The 16,303-nt window shown below is 54.0% G+C and overlaps 1 protein-coding gene and 1 long non-coding RNA gene across 21 annotated transcripts in view; one reads left to right on the top strand and one right to left on the bottom strand.

The window, feature by feature from the left end:
- The window catches only part of NFASC (neurofascin), a 176,882-nt gene that overhangs the window by 15,212 nt on the left and 145,367 nt on the right, over window positions 1-16,303 (bottom strand). For 8 of the 20 annotated variants that reach the window (XM_025421123.3, XM_049107006.1, XM_025421132.3 and 5 more), the window contains 6 exons: window positions 14,711-14,915; window positions 13,401-13,523; window positions 12,182-12,355; window positions 9,752-9,766; window positions 4,148-4,372; window positions 504-620 (listed from right to left, as the gene is read on the bottom strand). In XM_025421123.3, coding sequence (XP_025276908.3) covers window positions 504-620; window positions 4,148-4,372; window positions 9,752-9,766; window positions 12,182-12,355; window positions 13,401-13,523; window positions 14,711-14,915 — 859 coding nt within the window. The other 12 variants (XM_049107010.1, XM_049107007.1, XM_049107009.1 and 9 more) reach the window with 7 other exon arrangements.
- LOC112643238 (uncharacterized) lies at window positions 10,563-16,011 on the top strand. Its single transcript, XR_003125727.2, has 3 exons — window positions 10,563-10,692; window positions 12,227-12,369; window positions 15,819-16,011. It is a non-coding gene; the product is annotated as an uncharacterized LOC112643238 (long non-coding RNA).

Raw genomic sequence — 16,303 nt, 5'->3', positions numbered from 1 at the left:
AGAGCCAATAAAGAGTGAACAGCTAGCTCAAGCCACCTGCTCTCTGAGACAAGTCACCCTGGTCTGTGCCTCAGATGCTAGGCCGCTGGCATTCCTCGTGAGCACAACGCCGTTGTACCCAAACGTCTGAACTGGCCTAGCCCGTCTAGTGGAGACACCAGAAACATGGATTCTGAGTTAAGGAAATCCAAGCAGAAGTGAGCCTGGGCTCACGTGGGGCGCCATCCGGAACCCTCCTCCTGGGCAGGAAATAGGCGAAGGGCCCCCTCACCCAGGTCCTCCCCGGCACATGCGCCCTGAGACCTCTACTGATGGCTGCAGAAGCCTCTTCCTTCCCCTGCGGCTGCTCTTCCCGCCCCGCTGCCGCCTGGGCACGTATCGATTTCATTAAGTCATCACTCAGCTGGGATACCAGGCCCCTCGGAGCCCGGGGGAGCTCACAGGATCTCTTAATGGCATCCGCGCTACCCGCTGCCGCCGCCGCCCCGCTCAGCAATGCTTACTGTCGATGTACTCAACCACAAAGGCAGTTCCGGGCCCGAGATTGTGTCTCCAGGTGATGTTGGCCCATTTACTGTTGGGGAGCACCGTGACGTTCCATATGGACTGCCTGTCGGGGGCTGGTGGGTAGGTTAGAAGAGGGGTTAGTTCTGGGAGGGAGGCAGCTCTGGAGACACACATGCGTGCACACACACACACACACACGTGCGCGGCTCGGAGGGAAGACTCAGGAGAGGCTGTGCACAGGGCCCGACAGAGCTCCAAGCTGCAGCCTTGGTGGCCAGGCCGGAAGTCGCCATCCAGGTATGAGCGGTGCGGTCAGGAGGATCTGTGTGTCAGGGAGAGCTAGAAATGGTCTGTGTGTCCACACAGGGAGGGGCAGGAATGAAAGAGTGGGTTTCGATCCATGCCACTGGAGGCTCAAACCTGGGCTCTTTCCCTTTTTAGATCGTCATGGATTGGGATGGGGCGGCGGAAGGAACCTGGAGAAAGCCCCATTGGCCAGCGTATAGCCCGACAGGGGTTGTTCCTTTCAACCACACTCTACAGAAAGGAGAATGGGATCTTTCGAAGCCCCTTGAGAGTCATGATATGTAGGAAGGACAGGACCAAACGTGGGAAAGCCTTCCAGCCTGAGACTGGAAGAGAACAGTAACCCAGATGGGTGACTCCAGACTCCCTGTGACCATGTTGGTCAGCAAGATGTCAGATTATGTGGAACAGGGCCTCAGATTGTCCAAGGGGACTGCGGGGGGGGGGGGGGTGTCTATAACCCCAGAGGTCCCAGCTCACCATCTCCTGGGCTAGCTGGGACCCCAAGAAGACAACTCCTTCTTGACACCCAGTTCTCAGAGGTTCAGACACCAGAAGAATCCAGTTCTTTTGGTTTCTCAGCACACTAAATTGTCTCTGAGGCTTGATCTCCACACAATACGGAAGACATTAATTATCTAGTGCCTACGAGCGGGGAGCTACTTTATCAAAGCCACTGCACCATCTGAAACCATAGCCTGTGGACAGGCGAGTGGCACTAATCTTCAAACATAATCATTTTTCACGAGTCCCAGCAGTCTGATTACCCCATTTCCCAGCAAAGATTTAATAGTGGAGTACTAGCGTGAAGCCTTGTATTTCAAAGACTTTACAAGTGTGGCTCCTGTATATTTTATTAGCATGTAAGGGGGCACTGTCACCAACTCACTTGTCAAAAGTAAATGAATAGAGCACGTTGGTGATGCATTTATTCATTATCTATTTGACATGTGACTGAGTCTGCAGGGCTGGGGAAGTGATAAAAGATCTCCTGGTCGTCACTTCAAAGAAGCGCCTTCCCTACGACAACCTTCTCAGTTGCCCAGTTGCCCCCAGGTGAATATGATTCGTGTGAGGTGAGGGGCCAAGAAAGAGACTCCAATGACGGCACCATGGGGCATTCTCCGTGGGGAGGGCAGAAGACAGGCTGCTTTACTTATCTGCCAGGTGTTTCCATTGTACTGGTGGCTTTAAGCCACCCCAAATCCCAGCTCCTTGGAATCTCATGGCTCTTGCTAGTGGGAATGAACTAGGAGAACTCATGATTTGGGAACTTGAGCTTCTTCCTCCTCAGCTCTGGGGCCTGGAAATAGCCAGAGAATTTGGGTTTAAACAGTTTGGCCACCAATACAGTATCGACCCAAATCTGACAGTCTCAAAGGTAGTGGAGATTAGGGCACCACTAGAAAAGATGAAGTGATGGGGAAAAGCAAAAACAACTTAGAGGCGGGAGGTGGGGGAAGGCAGGCCGTGCAGAGAGACCTGGATCTGACTGCTAAAGAAGACGTGCAAAGAGTAAGACCAGGAAGGACAGCTATCAGTTACTATAAAACCAGAAAGTGTGAGAGGAAGTACGTATCGGCAGACCGAGTCCTGGAATGGGAGAATTAGAGGGTATCCTTTGAAATCTGAAAGAGACAAGTTAAGGACAAATAGAAAGTCCCATTTCACCCTGAAAAAAGTAAACTCAGGAAACATTTGGTCCCAAGACATAAGACAGGATAAAGATGAAAGATCACTAAAAAAAAAAAAAAAAGTGGATGGCAGAGCCACTCTGCTTCATTAGGGAAAAGAGAATATTTGAAGGGTGTCCCTGGTTTTAAGGATAAGTTCAGGGGCACAGGCAGGTCTTCTGCACAGTCTTGGGCAGTTAGGAGTCACATGTGAGAGTCCACTGGGCTAGTCCTACGGGGCAGCAAGGACAATCTTTCCAGAGGACAAGTAACTCTGCTGGGGAGCAAGATCCAGTCCCTTCATCCTTTGTGTATCTCCTCTGTGACCCCACAGCATTCATGGGGACACTGAGCCCTGCTATAAGGCAAAGATGCCTCCCTGTGGCCCCAAAGAACACCCATCACCAGACTATTGGTGGCAGCTTCTAAGAGCCTGCCAGTTTTTTTCCTCCACCGACATCTTCCTAAAGTCCATATTGTTTAAATTCTAGATATTGTACCTTTAAAGCAAATCGGTGTTTCCAAGGCCTGAAGAACATAATGTCAGTTATGTATCACTTGTCCCCTTATGGCTCACAAAAGTCCACATAATGGAGTTAAAGACAATACTCACACGTGCATTAAGCCACCATCCTCATTCAGGTGCTCAGAAGTGAGGACCCAGAAGGTAAAAGGACTTGCCTAGGACACAGGGGAGCCTACAATCCCATAGCTGCTGGTAGAAGAAGGTTCTGGGTGCTTCCTGCCTGCCCTGCCAGCTGCATCATGCTGACTTTACAGATGGCCTTTGGGCTCTGCAAGCTAGAGGCCCTCAAGAGTATTTGATGCTTGGTTCTCAGACATACGGCTGGATTCCTAGGGGCAGTGCTCTCCTCATGGTAGAAATACAGAGCTTCTGTGCCTGGCTGTATGACGGAGGAACAGCACATTTTCTGGGTTTAGCAGGCCAGCCCTGGAGTCATTTCTTACCAGGGGCCCCTAGAAAGGTTGTGATTGTCCCTCCATGTGTGCATCTGGGAGTGTGGGAATGTGAGTGGAAAGAGCAACACAGCACCCTCGGGCATTACGGGGCTCCCTAGCAATGCCCTTTCCTACAAGTTCTTCTTTTAAAAAAAAAAAAAAAAAAAAAGGCCGTAAATGTGGTTTGTTGGGAGAAGGGCAAGGGAAGAGCAGGGTTCTGGGAACAGAGCTGCCCAGCAGGGCCGGCCACTCCCCACTGCTCGGCCCTCTATGTTGCAGGTCTGGGTGTGACACGGCCCGGGCCGGAAGCCCTTTCTGGCCGACTTTCCAGTGTTAGGCCCTGGTCCTTGCTCACACTCTTTCCCTTCCAGGGTACTCAGCCCTGAGCTGCTGCTCAGCATGGAGGTAGAGGCAAGTCTCCCATTCAGAACGCAGAGGTGGTGCCTGGGGAGGGTGACACTCCAGTAACAAGGATCTGAGGCCAGAATGGGGGCGTGAAGAGTGGAGAGCCACCCAAGGCCTGCACCGGGCGGGGGCGAGGGGGGGTGGTGCTCTGTGCCCCAGGGTACCAGACTGAGAATCCCCATGTGCTCTCCAGGTAGAAAACAAAGGGAGGTGTTGGCCGACGGCATCCCAGACCCGCCCTCCTACGCGGGGGGGCCTCTGGCAGAGGGATGGGGCGCAGGGACAGTGGGTAGTACCGGATTCGGGCATCTTAGTCTCGGAGGTGGTGGTGGGAGGCCTCTCCATGGTGGTGGCGGCAGTGGTTGTAGTTGTGGCGACGGTGGTGGTGGCCATGGTGGTAGGTGCGACACTTGGGATGGTGGGGACTGTTGTGGCTTCGGTGGTGGCAGCGGTGGCAGTAGCGTCTGTACTGCTCACAACGCCCGTCACACTCACCGTGGTCGGGGGCAACGTGGGAGGAGCTGAGAGGGAAATGTAAAACAGCTGCGTCTGGTTGGTCTGGGGGTCCCCAGCCTGGACTCGTGGCCCCGCGTGCAAGGCAGGCAGCCCCCGGGAGGAGATGGAGCTCAGGAACCAGAAGCCTCCCCCAGCGTGACGGACCAGGTCGGACGGATCACAGTGAGAGAACACAGCCATGGGCCAGGAAGAGAATGAAGCCCCGCGTGCGTTTCATTTTCTTCTCATGGTCTGTGTGGCTCGAAGCACCCAGCATGCACCCGGCTGAGAGTGAGGATGAGGATAGCAAAGGACCCACACCGAATCGCTCAGGCCCCAGAGATGGCATGGGGTCCCTGGCCAGCGCCACCCAGACACAGGCCTGTTAGCAGCACTTGGGTCCAGCCCTGGAGCTCCGGCCTTGGAGGGGGGCAGGTGGCTGGCTGTGTCCCGTAGGAGCACTGGGAAGACTCCCATTCCAGCCATTCACTCCAAAGGTGCCCCTTCTCACGGCTGCTTGAGTTCTAACACCCCCAAACCCAACGACAGAGAGAGAACAATCCCCACTCTGCGGGTCAGCCTCCCAGCGTGGTCTCACTGCCCGCCTGTCCCCAGGCTCTGGCTCTTGTCCATAGCCCTGCCTCTCCTCCCTTCTTTTCTGCCCAGTGACGGTCCTTCCTGCAATGATCCTGCTCCACCTTGCAGTAACTTGTAGTGACTCCTCTCTTCCAAGGACATTCGGGCTCCAGGTGCCACAAGTCCTTTCCTTTTACATTAGGATGTGGGATGGGTGCTATTGGGGTCACCGTATAGTCTGTGCTCAGTAGATGGAGAAATCCCAGGATGCAAGTGAGATACATTTGTGGGCTTCTTTTTTACATATATTTTCAGGGGGACTGGTTCAAATCTGTGCCTACTTTCACAATCTTATCGCCCGTCCAAAGCTATGCTTGACATCAGTCAGCCCTGGGCAGGGGGGTGGGGGGGCTGTCTACCAATATGACAATATGACATCATTTCCGTAGGCCCTCTTTCCTTCTGCAGAGGGGTCGTGGAAGCTGAGGACTGCCCTACAACTCTCTAGTTCCAATATTACGAAAGCCGAGAGTATGAGAATGGTGGGGGCAAATCAGAGAGAGGCAGGGCCAACTCTCCCCCTTGCCATCTCTTGTAATCTGATCACAGTCCACTTATGGGGCACAAGGCAGGGCGTTAAGACATAAGAAGATACTTGTAACCCCTGAGGAATAGCCACATCCCAGCCCTATCTCAGAGCTCCAGAAGTTTAGGAAGATAATATCCCCACTGCCCAGAAGGGGAGCCAGGACAGGGAGGGAACCAGAGAGACACCTGCCTGAGAGCTTTTCTCAGGGGAGAATGAAGAGACCCCAGACCTTTTCAACAAGAGCCTGACCAACAAAAGCCCTTTCATTCCCCTAGGTCTCTGATGGTACAAGTCCCCACAGAGAAAGAAGGGCTGTTCTGGGATCCCAGCCACTCCCCTATGTGTAAGATCAGAAGTCACACTGGGTGGCCAACTATGTCCCATGCATTCCAAAGATTCCTGGGCAGGGTCAAAGCAGACTGCTAGATTCCCTGGACTCCAGTCAACTCCGAGGTCAGGAAGGTGTGAGGAGGGGATAGCCCTTCCCTGTCAAAGTCACTGTTCAAAGATCTATTAGTTCAAGGTGGCTCCAGGCCTGGAGAGCTCAGTGCTCTATGGCTCAGCATGAGAGAATTCACCTATCCCACTCACCAAGACAGACAGATGGACAGACAGACAAAAGCACGGAGAAGCCCGAGAGCCCCACAAGCTAAAGGTCGGCTCTCTCCCAGGCCCGGCTCCTTGCAGCTCCTGTGGCCACGGACACACATGGGCTTTTCCGGCCACTCTGCGCCGCGGGGAGGAATCTGGAGAGACTATCTTGCCCACCTGGGCAGGATCTGCTCTGACTTGGTTCCCTGTATCGGTACGTATTTTCTAATAATTTCTGGCAAGTACAATGTTCACAGAGCCCTCCTTTTCTAGAACTATTTAAAAGGCATCATCAAAAAGCTTTGGGGAGAAATTCCTTTTGAGTTAAGACCATCCCACTCTGCGTAGCGCAGACCTGAGCAGTGTTGTACGTTTCCTGGGCCCCCAGAATCAGTGTCATTTCCCCCCAAAAGCTATACATACTCTCACATGCCCCTTGGTTCTCATAAAGCAGAAACACACGCTACACTCCCACAGGCCCACAGTTAGGCTTGCACCTGCTTCCCTGGGCGCTCCAGTAATTAGCCCTAGAAACAGATGCTAAGAGAGGCTAGGTTGGGGCGAGATTTTTCCCCTGGTCCTGCTGTTCAGAAATAAGAATGGGAAATGACTCTGAGGATGCTTCAAGGTCTAGTCCCTCCCCTGCAAAGGTCCCTCTGCCAAGCGCGACAAGAAGGAAGCCCTTCTGATGACAGCCACCTAATTGCCTTTCTTTCAGCTCAGTGGTAACAGTCTCAGGGTATCAGTTAGAGGGGAACAAGAGGCAAGGAGTGGCTTCCCAAATGTCCTCCCCGAGGACTCCTCATTGGAGTCACCATGGAGGAGGCAGCCTCGGCTGGCTGAGGTCCCAGCTGGCAAATCAGTGTTCTCTTTGACCCACTTATTAGCTGCGTCTATTGTCCCATGGTTGGACAGGGCCAGATGGACAGGGAGACCAGGAGAGCAGAGGCAAGAAGGAAAACCTCGGGCTGAGTTGGAGGCTTATAGAGGTGAGTGGGGAAGGCAAGTTTTCACACGGAAACGGTCCAGGGCTCAGGTCCAAGGGGATTCAGAGGACTCCATCCCCTGGGGTGGAGAGAGAGAGAACAGAACGGGATAAGGGGCTTGGAGATGGAGTGGCCCATAGGCTGGCCAGGCATGTTGTTGAGCCAGGATGTCATCTCCAGTGAAAGCAGGAATTATGGGCTGGAGAACCACCACCCTTGTCAATGATGGGTGGAGACCACCAGCCTGGCAATGGAGGATGAGGTGTGTGTGTGTGGGTGTCCAGGGTGGGCCTAGAACTGGAAATACGGCACCCCTCCCCCAGGGCCACGTCAGCCTAATGGGTGACCTCATGCACATTGGAAGACACCGAATGCCACGGCTGAGGGTTTTCCACCAGAGTTTTGGGGAACACCACATTTTTTGGAGAAAACTGAGAGGGGACTCTTTCTGACCCCTCCACTTTCAGAACCTGCCATGGAGCTGCCCACCAAACATGTGCAGATCTGAGTTACAGTGGAGGACATTCCCCAGACACTCCAAGGTGGAAGGTCCATCCAAAAATGTCCACCTGGCACACGGACTACCCTGGCCAAACCACAGATGTCCAGGACAGATGGGCAGCAACCCTGAGAGGCTACAGACACGGGAGCATGAGAGGGATTATTTTCACTGGGTAAGATAGGAACAGATCAGTGTGGCAGGGGGAGGGGGACATCCAGGTTCAGGGAAGACGACAGGGAAGGGAGCCCTGGGCTGGACAACAGACCGATATAAAAAATGTCGAACCTGGGTTCCACAGCTTGGCCCCTGCAAATTGCAAAGGAGGTTCTTGGGCATTGACAGCTGAGAACAGCAAATGCCACCAGCACATCTCATTTCCAAAGATGTGCAGTGTCATGGCCTCTACTGCCGTGTCATAGGGAAGCTGAAGCCTAGGAGGCACATTTGATTGAGGCTCAGAGACCTGCACTCATTGTGCATACGTGATGGGCTTGGATGTTCTCTAAATGGGGAGCAGACAGTGGGGAGTTTGGAATGGTCACTCATGAGAGGGGCAGCCAGGCCTGGCACGGATGCTCCCTGAGCAGGGCAGGCTCCCTGCTGCCAGGTGGAGCTGCCTTGGGCCCCAGAAAGGGGGAGGCGGGCTGGGACCTGCCTGACCAATGAACATCAAGCTGATTCACTTGAGGTCTTGTGTCTCCCCTTCTATGTTCACTAAGTCTGCTTAGGCTACCCTGAGCACCTGCTAGAATAGTTCCAGAAGAGACTTTTGTGCAAAGTTGAGTCAGAAAGTTAGGGCAGCCCCCAGGGTACAAGGATGGCTTTCTCCATGGTCCCTAGGCCCAGGACACCTCTCTATTCTACCTCATATCCCAGTGGAGGTGTTTAGGCCCTGTGGGGACGCACTGGGACCCACCAGCCTGGGTGATGATGTGGAGGGGGAAGGGGTTGGGGGGGAGGGAAGGATGATAGCTGCGCACCACCCACAGATCTGGCAAAACAAACAAACTGAAGGAAGCAGGGTGTGCAACGGAAATAGAATCAACCTAAAAAGGGGGAGGGAGGAACCCAGATCATAAGCTAACCCTCGGCTTTCTCACCTGCTTCTCAGTCCTCTCCACTGCCTAGAGCTTCAGGAGGCTCTAGTGATCCCCTGCCCCCCACCTCTGCCAGGGTGAGCCTTGTTGTCAGCTTCAGAGGAAGACAGGGGGAGGAACCCCGGGATCCCCTGCCTAAGCATCTCCAGCTTGAGGATAGGCCTTCTATGGCGACACGCCCTTTGGTGCCTTTGAACCCACAACATGAGGGCTTGAGAGGAGGACTGTGGTCAGCAGGTCATTGCCTAAGCCGGGCCTGCTTGCCCACTCCTCGTGTCTGCTATCCATTCCCAGACCCTGAGAGTGGAGGCTGTTCTTAATGCTGAAGATTCTGAGAAGCCGGGTTTCTTTTTTTTTTTTTTTATTTTTTTTTTGTTTTTTTTAGAAGCCGGGTTTCTAAGGAGCGAGGGAACAATCAGCCCACGGTGCCCACTAAGAGTCCAAGTCCTGGAGCCCCTGGCCCTATCCAAGGACAAGCTCACTCATTGTCACTGACCAGAACCCACGGTAGATGGCAGAGCTGGCGCCAGGGCCCCATGCAGCATGCATGGTCAGCATGCACAGCGTGCTCACCCGTTGGTCACCCTTCCAGGAGATGGCAGCCTGACCAGAAGCCAGGAGCCAGCTGCCTGCATTCATGGTAGAGCATTCCTTTAAGGGGCACAGCTGGCCACCCAAGGGCTACGGACCCTCTCTCTGTGCTCTGAGACGTCAAAACCAGGCAAGGGCCCAGGTCAGTCAGGGGAAGTAATCACTCAGCTTCTAAGAAAGCTGCAGGTGCAGAGACTAGGTCTGGAGCCCCTGTGCATGTGGGGTGGCCACTCCTAAGCCATCCTAGGGGGCCAAGAGTAAGGGAAGGGAAGAGGGGAGGGGTTTGACCTCCTCTGATCCCATCCTCCACACACACACATCCTTCTTGACAGTCCGGCTTCCCAACCCCTGAAAGAGTGAGTCTGGAGCATGCTTTTGTCCCGAGCCTCTCCCTCCTTCTCCACCCTGGCTGGGCTGGGCTCCACCTGCATTGTCCCATGCCATGTCCATTACCTCTGCTGCTGGTACGGTACCTGCTGTTGGAGTAGCTTCAGAACACAGCGCCCAAGATGGCCAGAGAGAGGGAGAAAGGATGAGAGAGGGAAGACAAAAGAGAGCACAGGTGAAACCACAGGACAAGCAAGTAGAGGACCGTCTGGCTCAAACCTGACCCAGACAGTGTGGCCAGGTGCTGGCTACTGCCCTGAGGATGCCAACTGGTGTCCATGTTCAACTCCATGGGGGTCTGGTATGTTCCTACAGAAAACTGTCCACCAGGATCTTGGAGACCTTTCTGATTCTACTTCCACTCAAGGACTATCATCTAAGGGGTGCTAGTAGGGACAGTCTACCTAGAGTGCTCTGTTTCCAGGTCTTTCCCCAAGGGTGTGTCCTTTCCTTGGCCGGGGCTGATCTTTATGAAGAAGGCTGGGTAACCACCCACGATGCCAAGAATTGAGGGCATAAGGTGTAGGTGGCATAGGAGGACATCTACCCCAGTCAAAAGGATGGCTCCTGTATCTTTGTGGGGAGATGGTAGAGTGTTGCAGTGGATGGAGGAGGGGTGAGCATATTTCATGAATCCTCTCCCATACCATCTCAGCCCTGGAAGGCCCAGGAACTGCCACAGACTGCAGCCCTGAGGCCCCTGTCCCGAGGGTCTGCTGCCCCAGTTCTTTCCCACCAGCTGTACTTTATGAAATAAGAAACCCAACTGTGGATTGGGAGCCCTAAAAGAAATTCCTGAATTTACTGCAACCCTAAGTTGAGAAGAAAGTCTCCCTTTGTGTTCTTGTCCTCTGGGGCCCCAGAACGTATCCCAGGGTGGTCACTAAGGCTGGACAATGGGGCTTTGTTGATCTGATATTCTGTATTGGGCCGGAGATGGGGAGGGACAAGGGGCTCTCTTTATGTCTCTCCGTATAGAATTGAGTCATCAGGAAAGTGCACTATCCCCTGTCTGGCCAGGCTTTTGGTAAGAGGCATATTATTAGCCACAAAGTCCCCCCCTCCCCCCGCCATAATAAATTGCCCAAGTGCCGGGGGTTGATGAGCAAACTAGGAGGAGAGCTTATTGCGTGGCTCAGGCCTGGCTTACAAGACCAGAGAATGACCCAGTCGGCCTTTCTCCAGCTTCTGCCTATCTCCTCTCCAGCTTGTCCCAGCACTGGTGTGCTGGCCGGATAAGGGGGGGTTGCGGATTGGGGAGGGAGGCAGGGCTGCTATGAGGCTGACCTGGGAGCCCTGGCAGCAGGCCTGGCAGCCCCAGTGAAGGAGCACCGAGGCTCTCCTGGGGTGGGGAGGCGGTGTTCGGGAGGGCCAATCTGGGCCAGGGGCAGGGCGTCGCCCCTCAGCCTTCTTGGGCAAGCACTGCACAGAGTACCCTGTCATCTCCTGTAAAAATCCCTGTCCACACTGTCTCTTCCTTTGTAGAACCGAGCCCTCCTCTGCACAGCCTCTGCTCAATGTAACGTTCCTCATGTTGAACAGCAATTAGATATTCCTGTGGATGTCTCCCCTTCTAGACTGTGTTCCTTGCTTTTGGCACAGGGTCTGGCACCTCATGTTGGGGGTACTCAGGAAATGGCTGTGGAATACACCACTGTACCTCTGGAGAGGCAGGGAGTCCCCTCCTTCTGGAGGGGGGCTGCCAATATCCGGGCTTCTGTAAACCTGACCTCCCGCCTTCGCTGCAGGTTCTGAGCACCAGCCTGGGTACAAGTGAGCCTGGAGTCCCCTCTAGTGGCCTTCACAGGCAGGTGCATTCTGGGGGATGCTCCGCGGGCGGAAGATGCCAGGAGCCAAGAGCTGAGCGCATTCGCTCTGGGGAAGCTGGCTTGGCCAGTGGCTGTTTCCCAACACCCCCTCCCCATGGCCTGACACCCCACCCAGCTCAGACTACACCTCCTGTTCAGCTCATTATCCTGGCAAATAGCCTCAATCAAGGCCTCCCTCCCTCCTTGGCCCACGTGCCTTTGGGAGAAGGGGTGTCCCAGAGCCCTCCCCAGGCAACCTTAGTAACGGTGCTGCCGCTCTCGATAGGCGAACACTTCCACAGTTCTCTGAAGTTCATCAGCAGGTTTACTTTCCATGTGCTTTCCCTCATGTCACGTCCACTGTGGACTCAGGCTTGCTTCCTTATACCTACACAATCACCACCCCCGTCCCCGCCCCAGGAGGACAGATGATAGATGTTAGGAGCCAGAGCAAGTCAAGACAAAGTGGGGATCAGGTCTGACTGCAGCCATCGAAGAAGATCTGAGTTTTCCGGATACATCACCAGCATCTACCTCTCAGCATAGGAGATGGGTTCTCTTGTATTCTATTGGGGGCTGGAGGACCTGCAGCCTTGTCTTCTCTCCATCCCAGAAGGCCGGCCAGCCAGAAGGCCAGGCCAGGGTGTTTCTCTAGGCATCTGGATTAGCCGGGATCTTTCACCCCCAAAACTGCTGCAATGCACTTACCTTCATTTGGGGGTGCTGGTGACTCCTCTGTGACTGCTTCCCCAGAGCCCACCTGCGTCCTGGCACTGAGGGTAAAGCGGTAGCGCGACACGGGGTCTGCTCTTTGCATCGTGAACTTGGTCTGATTGGGAGAGAAGTTTTCCACTATCTGCTTTCCTAATTTGGTTCCATTAACTGGGGAGAGAGAGGTAAGTGAATTCAACTTCAGTAACATTGGCCGTGGTGGGTTATATAATCTGCAGCTGGAAGGAGAAAGCCTTCCTGACTCTGTGGCAAGGGGAACAAGTGGGGCCTGATCCCCGACCCTGGGGATGGGAGATTTGGGTTCAAGGGCAGACTGCTGGGCAAGAACTTTCTGGCTCTTCAATGACAAACCAGGGGTTAAGACTTTTTCACTGATCTCATTATCTCCAGCTCACTATAAAGTTATGTGGCTGATTCTGAAAGATTTAGTTTATAATCCCCAGGCCTTTTTAACGAGGACAAAACTTTTGAGTTCCTTTCTTCCTTTCAAACAGAACTAGGGCAGAACCACTAGAGCTTTTGATCATTAATGCCTCCTTTGTAAAAGGCCTATTCAGTATAGCTCAAAGGGGAATGGTCAGGTCCAGAGGTGGATTCAGAGCAGCGTACAGGCACACAGTCGGCTATTAAAATCGTCAACAACACAACAGCTGGCCCTTTGAGCTTCCCAATGAGGTACGACATCACCTACTTTAGAGGTTTTTCAAATATAATGACCCTCCTGTCCTCCAGCGGTGACACTAAGCTCTTTTGGTGAGGTCTTCCCTGCCCACGTTCCTGACTGAGTCACTCAAGATACAGCTGCCTTACCATACGTGACACTTTGTTTACTGTCCCCGAGTATTGTGTGGATTCTCTTGTATGCAATCTCCCCATCGGATGAAGTGCACAACTTGTAGGTGTTGGAGACTCTAACTAAGATCCCTGAGGGGCCGAGGTTGAGTTCCTCATTAGATCAGAAGTTCCCTTTTTCTCCCTGGCCAACTAGAAGATTCCTGCAAAAGGAGCTGTGTCAGGCGAGCAGAGGGCTGGCTCTCACCTGCCTCACCTAACACCCCGGGGAACTTTCTCCTTGGCGCTTCCATCCCTTTGCACTGTTCTCTGCACCCATAGGCTTTCTACTTCGATTCCTTAGTGAAATGGTGAGAATGGGGTTTCTGAATCCCAGATGAAGAGAAAGAAGGATGGAACGTACAAGCCACATATTTGAGAGTGTATCCGATCAGGATCCCATTGGGGTGTTCCGGATGATCCCATTCCAGGTTGATTGTCTCCAGGTTGGGCTGCCGGACTCGGAAACGTCTGGGGGCACTGGGTACTTGGGGAAGGAGGAGAGGGCAGGGGAAGAGAAGGGGTGGGTAGAGGCAGGATGAGGAAACACAAAAAAAACAAAGCACAAGTATGAAGGCATGGACCTCTGGGCAACCCCCACGCTGGTTGGCTGCCACGTCAGAACCCAGGAGGACCATGGGGGTGAGGGGGCACAGCCCTCAGCCCCAGCCAGGACGCTGTATCCCTCCCGTTTACGACACACACGGCTCAGACTCTGTTTAAAATGGGGAAGAAGTCAGGTTTTCCTTTAGCAAAGACGGTGGATTGGGCACACGTTAGGCTGTTCCCTTGCAAAGATGCCTTCGAGCTGTTCAGGGACCCAACCACAGCTGTGTGTGCAGAGGCCGCAGTCCCCAGTCCTCAGACGAGGATTCTCAGTCCCCGAGCTGAGAATGTGGGTTCAGGGGCGAGGAGAAAGAAACCCAGGATGGGACTCAGGGACAGGGCACCAGGAGCGGGGGCGATGGGGAGAGGCTGGAGATGGAAAGCAAAATGGGGGGGGGGGGTAGGCAGGAAAGAGAGGAATAAAGAAAGCAAGAGGGAAGAACAGAGAAGGAGGAAGAGAAGAAGAATATGGGGGAAGCCATTAAGGAAGGAGGGAGGAGAAAGAGAAGAGAAATCGGCAAATGTCGAGCTGATAAACGAGAGCTGATAAACAGGACGTAGTGAGCTTTGCAGGAATCTGCCTCCCAGGACCAGGGGGACCTGGAACCAGCAGCAGGCAGGGCCCCCCCTGCAGGGCCACCTGTCCAGACAGAAGCTTCTGGATCACAGTGCTGAGTGAACTCTGAAGGTCCTGAGTGCTGGGGAATAAGCCGGGTGCTTCTGGTGGTCAGGGAGACTGTGCTTCGACCTCCGGAGTCAGGGGGTAGCCAGGGCTCCCGCAGCACCCTTGTAGGGGGGAAGGTCAGTCCGCTAGCCCTTCTGGAATTCTGTCAGCAGGCAATAGAGGTCTTCTCCTGAGATACACAGTCCTGTCAGGGCAGGCCAGCCGGTCATGCAGCACTCGGGGGATGGCAGGAGCGGCTCAGCTTGCAGGACGTAGGTGCCTTGGGGGTCGCAGCAGAGGTCACCTTGTGCTGTCTGGCCAATGTATGCTGGGGCTGCTCGAGGCCCACCTGGACGTGCTGCCCTTGTCCTGCCCCACCCTGCAGAGTCTCAGGGCAGACCTACCTCCTTCCGGGGTGGTGAACTCCTTGGTTTCACTGCGAGGCCCATCGCCTCTCCCATTGACCACGACCATCTCCAGCTTGTAGTTACTGTAGGGGAAGAGGCGGGACACCACGCCGCGGGGGCGGTCACCAGGGAAGCTGGCTTGCTGTCTCTTCTGAGACACCCACAGGTTCTTCAGCAAGCTGCTCTCCCTCCAGTAGTAGGCCTTCAGGACAGAGGCAGGCCGGTGAGGGGGTGGTCAGGTGGAGCCGGGTTAGTAGTTAGTGCCAGCGGTAGTGACAGTTTGCCCTCTGCTTGCCACAGGCTCCGCATCCCGAATGCCCTGGGTAGCCCCGCCTGGGCTGGGGCAGTGGCCTTAGAGGCCCCATTCATTAGTCCCTAGTGAGTGTGAACTGATGTCAAACAGGACATGGGGGCTTGGGGTTCAATCATTTTCTGAGCCACACTGCCTCTCTCGGAAGTAGGCAAGTTGGCCAAAGTTACTGATGGAGCTGGTGCTTATTTCCATCATGGCACTTAATTCCAGGCCCGGGAACAAGATGCTCATGGAGTTCATGCTGGAACCACAAAGGATAAGCCCAGGGTGCAGGCATGGAGAGCTCTCTTCTGTGCTCAAAGGCCACATCCCCTTGAGTTGGATTAGTATGGTTTAGGTTGGCAGGAAGCAGGAGTTGAAAAGTAACAGGTTACCCCCACAAGTCTGAATATGAGAGTTGATTTAATCCTTTGAAGTCAAGCGGTTTCTTTTAATATTGTTTGAAGACCTTTAGAATGCGATAGACACAAGTCCAAGTCAGTGGACACCAGGCTGCCTGGTGGCAAGATCCTGGATGGGATGGCCTTGAGAAGGTGGTAGTGTTATGGATAGAGTCAAGAGGTCTGGGACATAAGGTACGGTTAGCACTAGGTACGAAGGCCCAAGTCGGGCTACCGTGTCACCATTACCTGGGCCTCCGATGGCAAAGGAAGAGGAGGAGATCCACACTTGAGAAGGGGACCCAAGGGGAGCTTTAGCTGGAATGATCTCCAGGCAAGTAGGTTAAGGGTGTGAGTCGAGTGCTGGGGAAGAGCTCATTAAGTGTACACATTCTCTTGTCTTCCTTATTAGTGTCCTACCGAATTGATGTCCTAAAAAGAGACCGATCCCTTCCATTCTGTCCCCAGTTGTCCATCAGCCAACTCTCAATGACCTGTGAGTCACAGAACCTGCAGCATCCCATGCCTACAGCCTCTGTCACTTCCCAGGCAACTTTTAAATAAAGCTATGTGTAAGGGAGAGCCTGGCATAACCTGTTTTTCTTCTTCTTTTCCCCGCCTCAGCCCACCTTTGCAAAGAGGAGAGACACGTGAGCAGAAACTGCCCATAGGCAGGGAGATCAGGAGAAGCCAAGGGCCCTGATAATCCACGTGCTGGAGAATCCGGAGTTGGCTGCGACAACAGGGAAAGTGCTTACAATGTCTTGGTGGCTCTGCCTTGTTAGTGAGGGCTTCATGAAACCAGACTGGGTGAGGCAAGCAGCCCAGCAGGGGCCATTAGGAGAGGGGTGTAGCTCAGTGCTGCCTCAACACTGCTCCTAAGATACATGTGTGTCT

The sequence above is a fragment of the Canis lupus genome, chromosome 38 (assembly GCF_003254725.2).
Source record: "Canis lupus dingo isolate Sandy chromosome 38, ASM325472v2, whole genome shotgun sequence".
In the NCBI taxonomy this organism is placed as follows: domain Eukaryota; kingdom Metazoa; phylum Chordata; class Mammalia; order Carnivora; family Canidae; genus Canis; species Canis lupus.
This window is presented reverse-complemented; position numbering and strand designations above follow the sequence as displayed.